Here is a 19287-nt window from a genome sequence, read left to right on the forward strand (position 1 = left end):
GTTTCCACCCCTCTTCCTCCAGCAGGTCTGTACTTGAAGACAACCATTGCCAGGGCTAACAGGTCTGGATTATAAATGATAGTGTCTCGTCTGTCTCTGATGAATGTAGACACTCTGTAGGCAAACACACAACCTGTGTTACTCATCCTTGAGCTTGTGCGTCCATTCATTCTCCCACTGACTGATCCTTAGATTCACCCTCTCACAACCACAATACAACACACTCAAGAACATGAGCAACATAAATCAAAAGAAAAGCCTAAGAAAAAAACTGCTCCTGCCTAAACATGGCAGCCACATGCTTGTGTACCAAATAAAAATAAACATAGCAGTGGGCGGCCGTCTTGCAATGTGTATCATTGTTTTAAAATTCCAGGGTGACCTCCATGTTTACAACCAACGAATTGGCCATCTTGGAATGGCAGAACAATGACACATGGTGGACTATACCGTAACATGGTGCCCGCCTGGTTTTGAGGCAGTGGGCATGGAGGATGCAGTGCACTGCAGATAAAATGAGCAGCAAGCAAGGGGCTGGTTAGCACTGTCTGATGAGCAGTAGTATGTGCTCAATAATTAATCTAAAACTAGGAAGAGGAAAGAAATGAAAGGGGACCTATTTAAGGAGAAAATTAAAAACTGGTAGGCCTGGCCCAGCAATCCTGGCACTGAAACAGTCGTTTTCAGGAGGGCCACAGACTAAAGTAGGCTGACCCGCTACCCATGGAGTCATAGATGGACGCAGAGTGTCTAACACTCACACACCGTTGGCAGGGGTGGGTGGAAGTAGGAGAGACGCGAGAGAGAATTATGTAATGAAAGAAAAAACAACATCCTGGCAGAGTACTAAGACTTTTTATCACAGGTAATCAAACCCCTTGCCTACCAAGGTGCGCTGTGAGATTCCATTTAACAAAATAAATGTCTGCAGGATTTAACACGGTGCAATAACACTAACCTCTTGAGGAGATATTGGCTTCAAAACATGAATTTCGAAATAAATCAGGCTCACTGCCTTTGTTGTAACTTTTCATCAGATCTTTGGCATCTGATATTAACATTTCTCAATGAAACAGACTTGTAGCCTTTATCACTGACATGTCGCCACAACCAACAAAGGCCTGGTATATTAAATCTTGGCTGGCATCCATCAGGCATAGTTATAAAATTACAAATATGTATAAAATTACAAGTTGTCAAAACAACATACGGCTCATCCCAATATGGCCTTACAAGGATTATCAAAGTGAAAATATTCCACGCCTGGGTTTGTCACCTGGATTGACACCACAAATATTATACCCCTGGATTTGTCAACTGGGTTAACACCACAAAACCCCCCATCCCTACTCCTGTAATCTGTAGGATTCCTCGTAACACGATACCTCTTTACGGGCTTTAATACAAAGTAATACCAATCCACCCTTTAATTCCTTTTGACTTTAACAATGATTTTCACCATAAATACCTCATTGTTTCTGTCTTCATCATAACTGTCTGATAATCAGGAAACCAGGCTTTATACGCTTGATCACTGGCTTGCCACCATAACAAAACAGTCATGCTGAAATTGGCACAGCTTTGCGGACAAGGCAAAAGGTGCAACACAAGAACTCTTTTTCAGTGGAAGCATAAAACGTCTCTCCAATCATATGCTGTACTTAAGCTAATCCATGTGTGGGTGGAGTCATAGCCTCTCTCTCAGTAGCACTTCTGAAAGCTCTTTTTCAGTGGATCACAATGTCAAGTACCAGCGTACTGTCAAGCCAGACCTAAAAATAGACAAGTGAAGGACAGACAGAATGAGTCTTAACAGCCAGCACTTTAAGCTCCACTTTGCAGACATCTGAGGTGGCCTGGTTGGCACTCCAGGCCTTCCTTCCATGACTGTGGTCTAATCACAAGTCTATTATAAAACACCTTAGACCAGCACTTATTAACCTTTTGACTTCCGTGGACCCCACGGAATCACTACTGGAATCCGGGGACCTCAAAGGACTCATTATTGGACGACAGTGACCCCTGACCTAAGCAATTTCTATGATTTGGAACTCAAAACAATACAGAAAAATACAAAACCAAGTATAAACAGGAGCTCAAAATTTGAATTATTTGGTGTTATTCATATTCCAATATAGAAAAAGCTGTCACATTTTCAATGTTGCTTCCTTATTTGTATACACTGTATTACTTTTAATTAGTTAATTTTGATATTATTGAATTTTGTAAAACAGTTGTGGACCCCCCATGGGTCCCCGGACAAGAGGTTTATAGCCACTGCCTTAGGCTATCCTCACTGGCAGCTTTACAAATGGTAACAGTGGGAAGAAAGACTGAACTGCTTTGCCATCACCAGCTGTGACACCAGGAGCTCATGGAACGCAAGGAGGAAGAAGAGGGGGGAAACCACAAGGACCCTGCGAAAGGTTCCTATAGTCTACCGCCGCCCTGCTGGCAGGCAGTGGATTCTGTTTACATGCACTTCTCATGCAGTGGTCTCTTGCTGCCAACAGCGCTGAATACAGATTAAGGCAAGCTCTGCAGACACAGAGAAGAACAGCTCCTGTGTGGCACCTATTCAAGCTTGGTGCAATCATCCTAAGAGTCTCAGAGACAGACTGTTCAAGTTGTGTGTGTGTTGCAGTAAGTACTGTCCTAGCGGGAATCAAGTGTGAGGCTCACAGCTGCATCTTCAGACTCTCAGAGATAGACTGTTTATGCTGCACTTAGTGCTCTCCGAGCAGGAATCAAAGCTGAGGTTTGCAGCATCTATGTGAGGCGGACCGTTCATGCTGTGCGTGCTGCAGTTAGTACTCTCCGAGCTGGAATCAAGCCTGAGGCTCACAGCTGTATCTTTAGTCTATGTGAGACGCACCGTTCATGCTGTGCGCGATGCAGTTACTACTGACCTAGCAGGAGTCATGGCTGAGCTCACAGCTGCATCTTTAGTCTACGTGAGGCGGACCGTTTATGCTGTGCGCGATGCAGTTACTATTGACTAGCGGGAATCAAGGCTGAGGCTCACAGCTGTATCTTTAGTCTATGTGAGACGCACTGTTCATGCTGTGCGCAATGCAGTTACTACTGACCTAGCAGGAGTCATGGCTGAGCTCACAGCTGCATCTTTAGTCTACGTGAGGCGGACCGTTCATGCTGTGCGCGATGCAGTTACTACTGACCTAGCGGGAATCAAGGCTGAGGCTCACAGCTGCACCTTTAGTCTATGTGAGGCGCACTGTTCATGCTGTGTACGATGCAGTTAGTACTGTCCTAGCAGGAATCAAGGTTGCGCCTCACAGCTGCATGCTAGGCCCTAGGACAGGTTAAAGTAGTTGCCTTCCAAACATATCCTAAGGTTTTGATAACTGACGATGCTGTTAACGGTGAAGTGAGGAGGCTCCAGTGTCTGGGCCATGGGCTCCTTGGGATCTCTCTAGTCTTGAACTTTGAATTTCTGCAAGCAGACAGTTTACATGTAAACTGGTTGAGGATTTCCCAATGGCACGCCCTGGTGGGGCCAACTCTTCGGAGTTGCTTTCCCACTTCTGACCCTGCTTGCATACACCTGACAGAAGTTATACTGTCAATGGCATGAGAAGATCATATCTTGTACTTTCTGTGAACTGCAAGTAATTCTAGCAACACGGATGCTTGTGTATGTGATATTATGCATCTTACAAACCAATAGTGGTCAGGAAGCCACCCACCTCCAGTAAAGGGAGACATTTTTCAGCGGTTGTGCTTGGAGGCGTCTTTAACCACTGGACACACTGTCTTACTCTGGTGTTAAGGTAAACACTGATAAACCCTACTGCTCTTTTGTGCTTCTGGGGCCTCTCTGAACTCTGCTGCCTGCAGTGACTGTGTCTTGTAGCAGAAGGACTTACCCTGGTTTCAGAATTCCTTTGTTTTATACGCGCTCTTGGCGTAAATAAGTTGTTGACTTGCCAATCTGTAGCACGTCTGGACTTGCAGCTCACTGTCTCTGCCAGAGCTGGTTTCAGTGATCATCTTACCTCTGCACTGATGTCCACAGACACCTCTGAGTGCTGCATTAGTGCTCCTTTACAATGTAATGTGTGTAATGATCGCTGAGCTGGAGATTAAAGGCTAAAAGAATATTAGTAACTTAATCCTTTGGCTGACCTGAAAAAACAACCCACATTTGTGAAGAATGCTGGGTGTGTTTGTAGAACAGCCCGGCCCTTGTGAGTGTGTACAACAGCCTGTACTTGTGTGACTCCCCTCTGAGGCGATGGACTGTTTAAGGGACCACTGACTGAAGGGCCAGGCCCAGAGCCCCCTGTGGTATCCTGTGTGGGCTGTTGTGAGTCACGTGGGATACGCGATGTCATTGGTGTGTGCGTACAACAGACTGTACTTCACGGACTGACCTGTGAGGTGATGCTCAGTATAACACACCTAATGACGGAAGAAGAAGACCCGCGGCCCCTGTGGTATCCTGTGTGCATGGTTGAGAGTCACGTAGGATGTGTGAGGTCAGTGTGAGTCTCCTAGCGCTGTCAGCTGGGTCCGTCTACAAGGGTCTGACCTGGTCACATCCTAGCTCCTGGTGGGGTTTTCTTGTAATTCTTCTTGATAAAGTACTGGTTCCTGTCCCCACTGGTCTCCTGGGCCTTCCCACCAGTGTGCATCTTGGAAGTACAGCCCCCCTCTCAGTATTCACAGATGGTTAATGGTATACTGTGAAGTATTGGGAACAAGAGCTCCCTGACAACCAGCTAAATCTGCCTTCAGGACAGCCTTACAATGAAGGAAATTGTGACTAGACCCTAATCCAGTTGGAACAACATTCAGACCCCTCTTTACTTTAGCTGTAGTGGCATCCTGGGTGTGATCATGTGTGTTTGACTTCCTTTTAAAAAAAAAAAAAAAAACACTTACTGGGAGTCTGAAACTGAAAAAAGTCTAATTTCTCACATGCGAGTCACGAAAGCGGCTAAACCTTCAGAGGTATGTATGTGCTGTCCCCTTCACGTACCGAGACCCATACATGGGTTTTTAGTGGTAAAGGGTTTCGGTAAACATGACAACTTTAAACTGCTTCCATTCTGCTGTGCATAATAAATGTACTCTTAGCCCAAGTATTCGGATACACCTTAGAGGTGCGGCTACATAGTCTAATTCTAGGCTCCCAGAAGTGACCACTGACTTCTAGGCACCTGCTCAGGGTGGCCTACAGTTCAGTGTGCTGCTGCTGCTGGAGCCTTCAGGTGTTAGGTCTGCCCACCCAATGCCTTCACGCTAGTTCAGACTAACAAATATGAGACCTATTTCTCAGTCTGCAGCCTCCCGCCTCGGTCCTCGCCCCTATAGTTTTCCTTTGCGTTCCGATTATGACAATACTACGTAGGTCTATAGTCAGCGACGTTAGACGGCTAGTTCTGGCCGTCAATGAAACCACGTGAACATTGGTTTCTCTCCCACCTCAAGTGAGCTACAAGGTCTTTTGTCTTCTTTAGCCTGCACCACACACCGGTGAACGAGTAAGGAAGGGTGTAGATGTTCCCTCAAGGCTTCATGGCGCTAGAGCTAATAATTTCCAGGAAGAAAAGAAACAGGTGGGACTTGAGTGCTGTTCCAAAGCAAGGGCACTGCACGAGAGAAGGGGTCCCCTAAGATGAACCTTACAAAGTGTGTTTCTACAACTAAACACCAACAGCCTGTCGGGCGTCATTGCTTACGACTGCATACAGGCAGCAGACTCTACAAGGCGGGAAGAGGTGTGTGACAAACTAGGCCTCTTGTATTAAGTCTGCGTTGAAACTGGTGAACGTTTGAAACACCATCAAACTTCCGGAAATTATGATCAACCTCCTGAGCCATGTCCTGGACACCCTGAGAAGAGCGGGTAGAGCAGCGCAGGAGGCTTGGATAGTGTCTGTTGGCATATTCTAATTCAGAGGGAAGTTTAATCACACATACTCCTAAATGAACAGGAATTAAGTCTTCATTTGAAAACAACAATAAGCAATCTCTGGGCAGAGCCAATTGAAATATTTGTCTGGCCAAAAAACTAAACTTTCAACTAGGAGTGTGCAAAATTAGTGTAATTTGATTCTCCATAATTTACACAAGATCCCACAAAAAATTACACAAACCTGCATTCAGTGCTATGTCCGAGCATGAAATGAGCCCTCGCATGCAATTATGGAGGAGAGGATGCATTTTGAAGTTTAAAATTGCGCAAAAGCAAGAGTGCCCTGGATACCCTCATGGGTGATATGAAGAACTCTACAAATCTACTGACTGATTGAACCACAACCACTCACATTCTGGTCATTCGCAATATTGTCATGCCCCTATGCAGAAAGAAGTGGTGTTACTTCATGAATTTTTCACACCTCTAAATTCCTGAAGTTGCTTTGATAGTATTCAAATTCTGCACAGGCCTACTTTTAAACTCATTAACCAGTAAGGGTACATATGGGTGACACCACATTTAACCGGCAAAGATTTTGATGAATAAGGTGGAGTGCTAGAGACCGGCTTCTTCCTAAGAGAAACAAGGCAACCAATGATCATGTATCCCCGACCCCAAAGAGACGAAAAACACAGATCTTGAGAAATGTCTTTGTATTTTGTCTCTTTTTGTTGTTTTTCCCTTTTTTTCTGGATATGGGATAAATTTCTGTCGATACTGAGTTTGTCAATAAAAATAGATAAATATATATTTTTTAAATACAATACCTAAGGCGCTATAATCGCTCTGCCTGTCGCACGGTCAGCCGATCCTTATTTAAATCGGGAGGAGCCCGGAGGGTGTTTTGCTAATTGTACTAGGATGACAAAGCTTAGCAAGGGAAATATTAACGCGTTTCCAACATTAGAGAGGGTTAAACAAATCTCAAGCCTGGCCTGGGTCGAGTTTATTTCATGAACTCAACGCTCTCAGCTGCCTACCTGGAGGAGAGAGGTGCAATTTGTAGAAAAAAGCTAAGTAAAAAGTTACTGTCTGATGGTCCGTCCACATGAGGGGAAGGCTATTTGACACTTTCGCCAGTTTGAAGAGGATAAAATAAGAGTCAAGGTGTGCCCTGCACATGGGAGACACCAGGACCTCTTGCGCAGGACTGAGAACCGACATGGAGTCCAAACGTGTGCTACCTTGGTGGCCAAAGAGGTCCTCTGCCCGGATGTTTAGGTCATTAAGACAACAGCCTTGATACCCTTGACAGATACAGCTCCTACATCTCACAGAGGGAGCACGCTGAGCCGAAAACACATACAATTCCACGCTGGCTTGAGAAGGTGGTCACACACCTAGGATGATACTTATCTTAGAATGAATTAATTTTAAAGGCCTTCCTAGGCAAACCTTCATCCTGAAGGAATGGCTGTTTCAGAGTCCTCCTCTCCCCTGCTCCTTCCCTCTGTTCGGATTCCACATTTGCAGAAGAACCAGGCTTTGGGTTGGTCAGAAGCTGCTGCACAACAAGCACTAATAAACTTCCTCCTGGTGGGACACACACCCACTTGCACAGGCACAGAAGTCCTAACATCTGAAGCTCTTTTCTCCATTCCTTGGCCCATCGTTGATCCCAAAACGTGAACCAGACCAGGAGGAGGCTGGGAAACAGGGGCTATCTGTCCATTGTAACAACTGACCCAGAGCACGCACGGACTGTTTGTTCCACCTTCGACCAAAAACCAGCAATAACCAAGGACTATCAAACTAGGCTCTGCCCGGGTTGTGGCACCGAAGGAGCGCATTTGGCAACAGAGCAATTCCCAATGGACTGGTTCCCCGGTTAGCTGAATTGCTATTTTCCTCTGCATCAAAAGATCGGGCCCATATTAATAAAAATGGAAAATCAGCATTCAACAGTTGGATAAGCCACCAGTCCCCTTGGGCCATCTGTGTGAAGACACCAGGGGGTCAAACTGAAGTAATGGTGGCAGGAGTCTGACATGTCTAAAGCAGACATCCCACCTCACAAATCTGAGGCAAAAGAAGTAGAGAAACCGGTTGTGATTATCTGCAATGGGCTGCCTCCAGCAACAGCCTGCCCCGAGGTACAAGCGGACTCTGGGAAACTCAGAAAAGCCCCATCTTAACGGGTTTATCCTGGAAACAGCTGATAAGAAGCCCTCCAGATGACTGAAACAGAAATCCCCGAGGCTTAGGCAGTCAGACATAGTTAGAGTAAGATCCTGCTGCTAGGAGAAGGGGGCATTGGGGGAGAGAACTGTGGAATGAATCCAAAGGTGCTCAATCAAACAGTTTTTATGACAAATTGTGAAAGCAAAGATCAAGGCAGTGTGCATTTCCTATGAAGGGGCAGGTGTGTCATCCTCAGAGCAGACACAGGAAACCAGACATCCTGGCTCTCACAAACAACACAGAGAACCTGAAAGTCTTTCAAAAGCATCACACACAGAAGGGACCAGAACATGTTAATGTCACACAGAAACACACATGGAAACGGAGCATCACTCCATTACACAGCAGAGTGGACAGGGCTGCTCACTACCACAGGGGGAATGTCTCTCTCACACACACAAAGGTGTCACACCACTACACAACAGTAGGGAAAGACAGCTGATTGCCACAGAAGAGACACACTGGAAGCTACATTACAGCAGATGAGACAGAGCAGATCACTGCCAAAGAGGGCAAACACACTGGAAACTAGACCATCACAACACCGCAAATGAGAGGGAGGACTGGCTGCCACAGAGGACACACGACAAACTACAACATTACACAGTCACACAGCAGATGGGACAGAGCAGCTGACTGCCACAGAGGACGCACTCACAAGAAACCACAGTATCACACCATTACAAAGCAGGGAAAGGCAGCACAATGGCAAGGAAGTCACACACCAGGAAACTGCAACATTACTCCACAGGACAGAGGAGCTGACTACCACGTGCACAAATACACTTACCCTGAGTAACATAGCATCTCACGGTGGTCGTACCACAGAGGCACACCTAACCCAAGCATCTCACTGCCACAGACACAGACAAAGAAAGCATCCACTACTAAAGAGCACAACTACCCACATGTGAGGGCACCCTGGTGTACAGCCGAATCAGTCACGCGGAGAATCTGAGCACCTCACTCCCACAGAGAACACAGAAAAAACTGAGCATCTGACTAGAACACAATAACCAATTCCCAATCAAAATAAGTTTATTTCTGATTTATGAATCCTTAAAACCACACACAAAACATCAGCATAGCGCATTAAAAACAGAATAAAATATTAAAGTATCAGTGCAGTGAATAGTAGCAGTTGATTGCATCTAGTAAAAAGTTAAAAAATATATATATGATTTTTCAATTGATATAATTGGGCTAGTGCTTCACGGATTGGAAACTATTTCATCGGACTTGTATGAGCAGCACACAACACGATATCAAAGAATATCATATGAATCAAAGTTCCTTCGAAATAAAAATTGCAACATATAAATGCGAAAGGCAATCAGTACATTGCAGCCAGCAGCATTTTATATTAAAGGGACCCGTGTGCCTATGCAGACAGCAAGGCCAAGGGTATGCTAAACGATAGCCAACATGGATACAAATTACAATCTGTAACTACACTGCCCAAAGGGCAACTATGTATCTTTTCTACCACAAGCAGAAGTAATTTTGGCAAGGGGAGAAAGCGGCCAAGCCGCATGGGGAGCCCTAGGCACACTGTCGCGCCATGTCCCTTTTGCGCATTAGCCATGCCGAGGCCAAACATCTGGAAACAGAAATCTAGATCTCCTCGCCAGTGTCCGAGCTTGTATTCCTGGTGTGGGTCAACCTTCGCAGACCCAGCAGAAGGCACCTGGTCCTTCCCACGTCTTCCAAGCTTTTGTTTTTGACCTGAAGAAGAAGAGATGAGATGTGCCCTCTCCGTGGCCGCATGCTGGACATACAGTGCTGGGGCAATAGTTTGAGCCCCATCGTGTGCAGAAACCAACGAGAGGTGATGTGCCACATCTAAATCGTAAAAACTGCTGATTTGCTAACACAATTAACACTCAGGCGGGGTCAGGCAAGGTCACTGAATGCTGGAGGCACAGAGACGCAGTGAACCGAGTATCTCACTGCCACACAAAACCGACCAAAGGCCACAACTACACAGATGTGGAGCAATCCTGGCTCAGTGACACACACACGGCACCAGAACAACACAATGATCCAGAGCACACAGAGGAGGGGAGCATTCCACCACTAAAGAACAACTACACGCACGGTTTACTACTACACAAAAGGCACAGACACAGGGAGCCCAAGCATTGCACTTGTCCACAACACACAGAGTAAGAGAGCATCCTACCAGCAGACAAGAAGAGGGGAGCTCACCACTAGAGAGAACGACTACACACACGGAGCCAGACCAGCACATCAGACCCTGAGGGACCCAGAGTGCTTCCTAGGCCATACTGGTGCAGGGAGGACCAGGAGACTCAAAGGCAGGGTCCATGAAGGTCTGACATCTGCCCAAGCTCACACCGTCACAAGCGGGTACCATCAGCACGGCCACTCACCAGCTGCCGGAGGTGGCTCAGGGTGCCAATGTTCTCAGGCAAAGATGTCAGCTTGTTGTTGCTGGCGACGAGGACCTTGAGTGGCAAGGAGCAGATGTAGGGAGGGAGGGCGGAGAGTTGGTTCCGACTATGGAAGAAGAAAAGCGCAGAATTAGACTTACAGAGCTGGGAAAGGCTTTGAGAGCACAGGCAGGTCCCTACAGCTTGCAGACATCGAAGCACCCTGCAGCCATGCATCTGATGAGACGGTAACATGCTTCCTCATCCCTGTAAAGATCTCATGTCAAGGGAGACACTGCAAAACACATACACGCTGCAGATAACAGGTGGTGGTATTTAGATTCATATATGAAGTTTTATTTTTTGGGGTTTCCCATGCTTTAGGCAGTGTGTGGCTCAGACAACACTTTCTACCAGCTGTGCAATGGGAGATATTTATTAAACATAAAATGTTACGAAAAAAGCTTTACAGCAGAGTGGAGTCACTTGATCCCTTTAGCTTCCAAGACGAGGGCAGCGCAACAACTCAGTGCTACAGCATGCGTGAAAGGACATGCTAAAGGAAGAGAGGTATGCACAGATAACAAGTTACTTACCTTCGGTAATGCATTATCCGGTAGAGACAACAGCTAGACGCAGGTTCCTTACCTTAGAATTTCGCAGGCACCAGACCAAATCCGGAAGTTTTTTGTAAGCCGAACACCCCTGTGTGCTGTCAGGTGGCTTTGTTCACTTCTGCGCGTCATTGTCGGCGCCGTACGCGCCGTAGTGACGTCACGGTCACCTATATAGGCAGGCCCAAGTCCCTTCCAGTGACCCCCTGGTCTATCAGACCATGAACCATCCATGTACAGATGGCACCTGCCACTGGAGAAGTGCAAAGAGTCGTGATGCAGTCGCAGAAGCAACCAGAGCCCAGTCAAAGCTCAGTGTCGTGAGAATGAGAGGAAGGGTAGAACTCTTGGGAGCTGCCAAACTTATCTCTAATGGTGAAAACATTGCACCGGGGGCGCCTTGCAAGAAAGGGTCATGAAGGTATGTAGGTCCCTGGGCCAGCTTAAAGTCTGGGGGAGAATGCAGACTCACTCTTCAATCAGTAAGTAACACATGGTCCTGTGTGTAGGACACGAGACGCAGGTCTCCCAAGGTAATGAAACGAAGAACACTTTATATGACCACACCAGGAGGAAGTACTCAGGGCCCACTTTCAATAAGAATCGATTACGCAAGGAGAGGAGGTGTACTGAACACAATCACCCACCAACAAGACGTCCCCGTAAAGATCTGCACCTGGGGAGCACATGATGCTGATGCTTTGGACACCATTACGATTACATCTTCTCACTTGCATTTGCACCTTGAGCCATTCTTAACACGATGAGAAAAAGTTTGGCCTTTGTACTGTATCTTATTTTTTTTTTTATTATTTTTTTTTAAATGTTTTTGTATTGTGGGGCCCTCATTAGAATTGTTTCTTGTTAGGATGCAGTTCCATTCCCTTTAGTTAAAATGCCAATGAGGACAGCTGGATCCAATCTTTCAAACTTCTACAGCCCCTGACGCACAGGCTAAGAAGCCTCTCCTATGCGCCAATGCACTGACCCAGGTGGGAAAAAGAAAGGATAATGACAGGGATTTTTTTCTTACAGTTCACGTCTTCCACAGACTCAGTCTGACTACATTTCCCTGACGCACAGGCCCGGTCCTCGAGTGCCCTGAGAAGGCATGCAGAGGTCCATGTTGCCTCTTTGCAAACCAGACCTATGGACAGTTTATTGAAGAATGCACAAATACTGCCTTTCGTCTTGAGGAGAGTGCTCTCAGGTCCCTCTAGGCGCCACCTTGTAGCAACATTTTGTGCACTTTGCAACCCGCTCCACTAATGGCTGGTCCCAAAGATACAAACAAACTCAGGTTTGATCTTCGTTTCTGGTTACATTATACTGAACTCTATTTAAAGTGGTTGTGAAGCCGCCCACAGCTGGTTACTTGGTAACACTAGAACAGATGGATGTTTGGATGTGAAGATCTGAATTATTTCCCACAGAACAGGTGGCTGAGGTCTGAGAACCATCTCAGCGCTATGCAATCCTGTGAAAGGTTTACCTTTCACCTACGCCGGGAGTCCAGGTAATAGTGACAGTGACTAGGAATCAGAAGCCTGACCTCATACCTGAGTCAGGTCTCTATCATCACAGCAGGTAGAAGGGGCAGGCAGTAGACAGAGGGAGATGTCCTCCTCAGACCCAGTGTGTCGCCTTCATACCTCACGGGGCAGCAGGCAATCAACGTGTAGTACATATGGTGGGTTCCATTGATTACCCCTTGCCATGCACTTTCCTGTAACCTTGAAGGTGCACAGGCTGCCCAGTAGCATCCTTATTGAAGCCGGGTGCACCCACAACCATGAGGATGCTGAATACAGGACCGCCGGGCACTGAAAGTCCTCGTGACTCTCCAGGGCAGCTTAACCAAGCAGCCAAGGCCTCCCGCGAGTGAGGTAGCATGAATGTTGACGCAGGCAGGCCACAACCTGAGTTCTACCTCTATGACAGAAGATCTGAGGGCCATTGCTGGAAAAGAAATGGCTTTCCGATAAACACAGTTAAACGATACAACCGTTCAGTTTGGAAAGGCTGGTGGCAGTCTGATGTTTTTAGCCCCAACTGCTCCCAAGCTATGGTGAACAGAACCTCTCAGGTAGGAAGCTTGGTCATGGGTCAGAGATTACTTTTAGTGCTGTCATGGTTCAGCCACCACTTCAGAGGACTCATCAGGAGTCTAGCACTGGGGAACCTTTCTGTGCACAAGGCCACGGAGCCCAGAAGCTGCAAGACTGGCCTCGCTGTCAGGAAAAGAGGAACCATTTTCAAGAAATGCTTGTACTACTTGGCTCAGCTATACTGAACCCTATGTACACAATCTGAGAGATCTTTTAGATTTACTGCTGGCATTGGCTACAAATTACCCCATAACCACACAGCTATCGAGGCAGTCCCCTCCGTTCTCAAACTCAGTTTCCTCAACGTCTTTGATGCAGGTCGTGGTGTATGGTTTGGAGGGATTTTGATGCTGGATTCTATCATTCGAGCACCACCTATCCCCTGGATTCAGAGTCTTTGTGCACCTGTATGAAAGGCTGCACAGGTCGATTTCCTGTGGTCCAATGGCAGACAACAGTTACAGACCCTTTGTTCGTCTGATCAAAGAACCTACTGTTGCATTATGGACAGGACGCAAAGGGTGTGCTCTCCCACCACGAGTCACTCTTGTGTGACCTCCCAGGGTTTTCAGTTAGATGTCTGCTTCAACAGGGTCGTGGGGAGTCATTTCTGTACTTCGATGCTGAATGACCAGTTCTGCTGCACAACGGTCCCAGAACTCAGTGGTGTGTGTCCAAACCAGGCGGGGAGTAAACAAAGAGTCTGAGCCCTGGTGCATTGTGGGTTCTGGGGAGGGTTCACAACTTACCTTGAAACCAAAACATTACTATGAAGAAAAGACAACCTGCATAGTCCACGCCCGGCACCGGGTGGCAGGAGATGGCTGAGCATGTGACCTACAGAAGCACATGCCACAAAACATGGGTTTGTATGGCCTGGACCAGCAGCAGAAACCGGTTACCTGAGGAGTCTCTCCGATGCATGCCGGGCTCCAGAGTGATACTGGGATGAGTCCCCCGAGTCACGGAGAGAGCGAGCACTGCAATGGCCTGCACGTCAGCCCTTTTACAAACCCACTTAGATGGTTTGCTGATTCCAGAAGACCAGCCGGGGCCACCTCCCTCGCGCTCTGGGAAGGCCTGTGTAAGGGGCTCCTCGGAAAGAGCACAGGGCCCGCTGGGGGCTGCTAAAAGTGCTCAAGCACCTCGGGAGCAGACCAACAACAATACTGGACTGTGGGTAATAAGAATGGGACGGGCCACCGAATGGCTGAAGCGCCTCAAGGCCAGAAGGACACTAGCACTTCCAGCAAGAGCCTCTGCAGTCACTTTCAACCCCATCGGTGAGGCAGTCCCACTAAGGAAAGAAAAAGTGGCGTTGAAGTAAGTAGGACGGCTCCGTATTAGTCCCATCTGCCCCAGGCCTGCTTTAGGAAACAGGTCAGGTTGTAGGTAACGAGTCGTACTTGCATACCCTATATTTATAGGACAGAGAGCCTGCGCTCGGTGCCACAATTACCCCTTCAGGCCCTAACCCAGGGCCTCAATTCTCTGACTAACTGTATACAGAGTGGCATTAATTGAATGCACACAGCACTGTAGGGCAAAGGAACACTGCTGTCCATCTGCCATCCACCAGTGGCTAATGGTGGCCTAGAATACCCTTCAAGTCAAAAAGTAAATTAAACACGGAGGAAAACAGAGATAAATTTCACATGTCAAAGCTTAAATCTCTGAATTCTGGCCTTGTATCCCAGACGAGCCCATCTCCACCGATGGCCGCTACTCACAGTTGTGCTACAGAAGATAGCTAAGGTGGTGGGCAGATGATGACAGTGACATAATCCAAAATGGCGGGACTAGACAAAAAGATGGTGCAGTGTCTAAAATCACAGTCAGAGTGACTGAATCACCTATCACCTGAATGACGTACACAGATCTCAGGCTGAGAATAGGCCTCTGGGAGGTCTAGTCCCACATGCAATCCAGGTGTTGGTGGGTTTTTTGTTACACCAACATTTGGCGAGCCACACATCTTGTGAAGACTTGTAAATGTACTAAGAGAACTGCAAAGCAGAGGTTAGGTCAGGTAGAAGGAAAAGAAAAATGATGCAAAATGTGAGGCCTCTGTTTTCTGCACACCAAGGTCTATCTTCTGCACAAAGTACCCAAACAACCATAGGTACATTCCAGATCCTGATAAACTACAAATTAAACCCAAGGCCTCTACTGAAGAGCCCGCATGTGCTTACCTTATATTGAGGTGCGTGAGCGCCTGCAGGTTGACAATGGCCGGAGGGATGCTCCGCAGACAGTTGTGGTACAGGCTCAGGCTCTCCAGTGATATCAGCTGGCAGGCGTCCTCCGGGACCTCAGGGAAGCGGTTCTTGGACAGGTCTGAGAAGGAAATAGAAGCAGGGGATATTTTAAGCACTCATGAATTCTGATTCAGAAGCTGTGGCCTGCATGTACATCCTAAGCAGCCACCACATACTGTGAATAAACATGGGTCTATTTTAACACGTGGTAAACAAGTCATCAGTTCCAATGGACGTCCGCCAGATCTGACTGCCAGCAGGGATTTCCTGTGGAAACCTCTTGTGGTGAAGGAAACGCTTAAGGCTTTGGGCCTCATTTAGAGATTAGCGGACGGGTTACTTCGCCACAACGGTGGCAGATATCCCATCAGTTGAAATCTAAATCCCATAGGATATAATGGGGTTTAGATTTCAGCAGACAAGATATTGGTAACCGTTGCAACGAAGTAACCCATCCGCCAATATCTAAATCAGGCCCTTTGTGTCTTTTCCAAGATGGTGTGGTACTGTAGAGTCTAGACTGTTCACCGAAGACTGACGCTACCCACCTGTAACAACAACTTCCCCCCACTGAGCCTTACCGTGTTTTTCTTCTGAAGCTTCTGAAAATGGTCACTCTCCAGAATAGTAAACCCCTCCCCCCCAACATACACCAAAACATAGCTTATGGTGGGGGCCCTTTTGTAGGATTCTTCAGCATGTCCTGTGTGACATACAAAGAGTACATGTGTTAGAACATGTTTCAGGTCCAACCCAGAAGACGAGAGACATTCAAATGGACTTCTGGAGTTACAGAAGACCGCAAGCTGGAGAATCCATCTACGTACTGCACAAATCTACTCAAGAGGTCAGTGGGATCCAACAAATAGTATGGAAGACCTGAGACTTCATGAGTGTGCATGCGAGAGAAGGAGTACCTGAGCCGAGTACTGTTGGTACAAATACTTATTGTAAATGAGGTCTCTGGAGGCCTTTGTTCTGCCCTGAGTATTAATACACCCTGCGTGTAGGTACTCTCACAATACCTCCTTTGTACAGCGAAACAGTGATACATTCTATGTTTATGGAGGGTCTTACTTTGGTGGTAAAAGCACCGGATGCAATGTGCATCATAGTAGACCGCACAAGGCCCCCCAAAAAACCTGCATTTGATGAGGACTACCAGAGGTTATGTTATCAGCCTGGCTATTTTCCATCATCTTATGCCATGGTAAAGCTCCTTCAAAGTGCCGAGGTCTTCTGTGTCTAGGTGTGCTGAAGATGCCTGCAGTTATGAGCACATCGGGGAGACTAAGCCTTAGGGGTGCATCCCACGTCTCAACAATGTGGATCACAGCAAGTGTCTATTTCAGGCGTTAGTGGCGACGGAGACATCTGTACCCCTAGAAGGCGCATCCACCATCTGCCCAATAGGAGTGTGCCATCTGTTACATAAAAATATAAAACTTTTCCAAGTATTGTCAGAGTCCTGCCAATACCGCCGCAGGTATGCTGTGCACACCTAATATTTGTTTTCGCCGTTTTGCCTTGCGGCATGCTTATGTTCAGACACCGCAAGCTGTACTTTTGTCTGCCAACACAGCTGAATGTGGCCTTTGGTAGTGTCAGATGCCCACTCCGGTAGGAAGGCGCCTGCTAGTCACAATCACCATCACCTTTCCTGGATAGGGCAGCTACAGCAAATCCAGACCCAAAAAGAAAGCTACTGTGGGGAAGTTCTGGAGTACTTCACGAGTTTCTAGAGGGCTTCAAGTGTGTAAAACAAGGTTTCAAGCACTGGGAGTTAAACAAAGCCTAGATAAGGAATAATCTGATGGGATTACACATTACGCAAAGGGCACTCCTCCGACAAAGTCAACCAAAGTAGAAGGCTTACCAGAAATATTGTTGCCAGTCAACCCATGGCTAAGGCCTCCCTACACTCAACCAGAAGTTCAATCTTTTTCCAAGGAATAACCCATGTACATGTTGACACTCTTAAGTCCATACGGGATGTACAAATGGTGAACAGGAACATACAGTTGTCTGCACTGATTCTTAAGGCCAGGAGCATGGACTTGTGAATCACTTTGACATATATCACAGATTTATCAACCTACAAGGAAGGTGCAAATGAGCTGTGCATCCCACCAGCCTCGGATACAGGCCTGGAGTTAAAAGCCATTTCTTCAAATCCTCAATCCTACTCGAATCTCCGCCCCAGAACAAACGATGTATATGTCACCCAGTTACCATCCACAATGGGGCCTTTAATTTCAAACACTGACACTAGAGTTTACACCAGAGGGAAGTTTAGTGAGATATTGTAGTGTATCAGAACATTTATATAGCACTTTCTACCCTGATGTGAGACGCTGCAGAGCTTGCTTACTTAAGTAGCATGCTACGCCATAGAGCTGTGTGTTTGGACACACATTGTCTTTGTTTTGATCCTATATGGAAAGTGTGTTCATGTCATGTAATTCAATGACCATTGAGGTGCAAGTATTGTGTAATGGGACGCAGCGCTTAGAAGTGTGAAGGACGAAGAAGTGTTAAAAATAGGGGTGCAATATATGGTTTTCAGTAGGCTTACACATTCAAGCGCTACACACAAATGGTTCAGTCACTTAGCTGGTTACTTCACTTTGTTGTTCTATCGGAGATATTTTGTTTAAAACTTTACGGTCCTGAGCAGAAGTAGGTTAAAGGAAGGGAAGGTGAAGAAACCTGCAGGGATGGACTTTGTTGATATCATCCTATTTTCACTGTGAGGTGTCAAGAAGCAGTGGTACTATGCCCCTAGTAAGGACCTGCAGTGTTGGATTAAATTAAAGTTCTGCGTTGGCCATCGGCATGAGGCACATCTTTTTAGCTTTTCGCTGTCTGTTCGGTTGGCGATGGGTGGTTTATTGTCTGAGCCCTGCGGCCATACCCCGGGTCTGTAACACTCATTCACCCTTTCACACACAAACTCCTCTCACTGGCCCTCACACACACCTTCGACCGCCTGCACCCCGCCTTCGCTCGTTCACAGCCATCTTTCTCACTTTCTGACACTACACACGGCGGGGCTTGTCACACTCAAATGTGCACTGGTGAAAACAACGCCGTGTCGCACGATTAGGCCACACCGACTGAAGGGCCCTGCAGATGGTCTGTGAACCGGAAACCCACGACAGGACTGTGGACTTGTAACACTGCAGAGATAAACAAATGATGAACTGTGGGTGTCTGCTGGCAACAAAAGTCTGTGGCCCATTGCAAACCGCTGGACTTGTGTTGATTCGTAGGTGTTCCACGTAGCTCAGAAAAAACGTCCCTAACACGTCAGTACTTCCTTGAGGGCAGCCGCCCTGTCCTTACCGGCCACCGGAAGACGTAGGAATGCATCAGGAATGATAACAATCCTTCCCAGTGCAGGGGCGCGGGGCTGCGCCAGGACGCACGTGCTTGGAGAGGCGTCGGCGCCCGGTACCAGGGGATAGAGATGGCAGGGTTGGCCCTCGACAGATGGTGCTCTGCGGAGGGCTAGTGTAAGCCAAGTTGTGCGACAGTAAACAAGCCGGCGGGCCTCTGCTGGGAAGGCCAGGGGCATTCCGAGGGTCCCCCCGGACCGGAGATCATTCCAAGAATGTGGACGGCTCGAATAAACCATCTCTGAGATGTGCCTCTCGGCAGGACAGGCCCAGAGCTGGCCTAGACAGCACATGCCACAGTCACCATATACTATATGCAATGCCCCGGGCCACCCCGAGCAATATACGCCACAGGGCCACCCTGACGTAGATATCCCCGGGCCCTTAGATC

General features: G+C 47.3%; 1 protein-coding gene across 3 annotated transcripts in view; it reads right to left on the minus strand.

Annotated features, from left to right (window-relative positions):
• Positions 1–19287, minus strand: part of LRCH4 (leucine rich repeats and calponin homology domain containing 4) — a 153260-nt gene that overhangs the window by 61627 nt on the left and 72346 nt on the right. For all 3 annotated transcript variants that reach the window (XM_069215653.1, XM_069215654.1, XM_069215652.1), the window contains exons 2-3: positions 15433–15577; positions 10519–10645 (exon numbers count right to left, since the gene is read on the minus strand). In XM_069215653.1, the coding sequence (XP_069071754.1) occupies positions 10519–10645; positions 15433–15577 (272 nt within the window). The remainder of the gene's footprint in view (positions 1–10518; positions 10646–15432; positions 15578–19287) is intronic.

The sequence above is a fragment of the Pleurodeles waltl genome, chromosome 12, assembly GCF_031143425.1.
Source record: "Pleurodeles waltl isolate 20211129_DDA chromosome 12, aPleWal1.hap1.20221129, whole genome shotgun sequence".
Lineage (NCBI taxonomy): Eukaryota > Metazoa > Chordata > Amphibia > Caudata > Salamandridae > Pleurodeles > Pleurodeles waltl.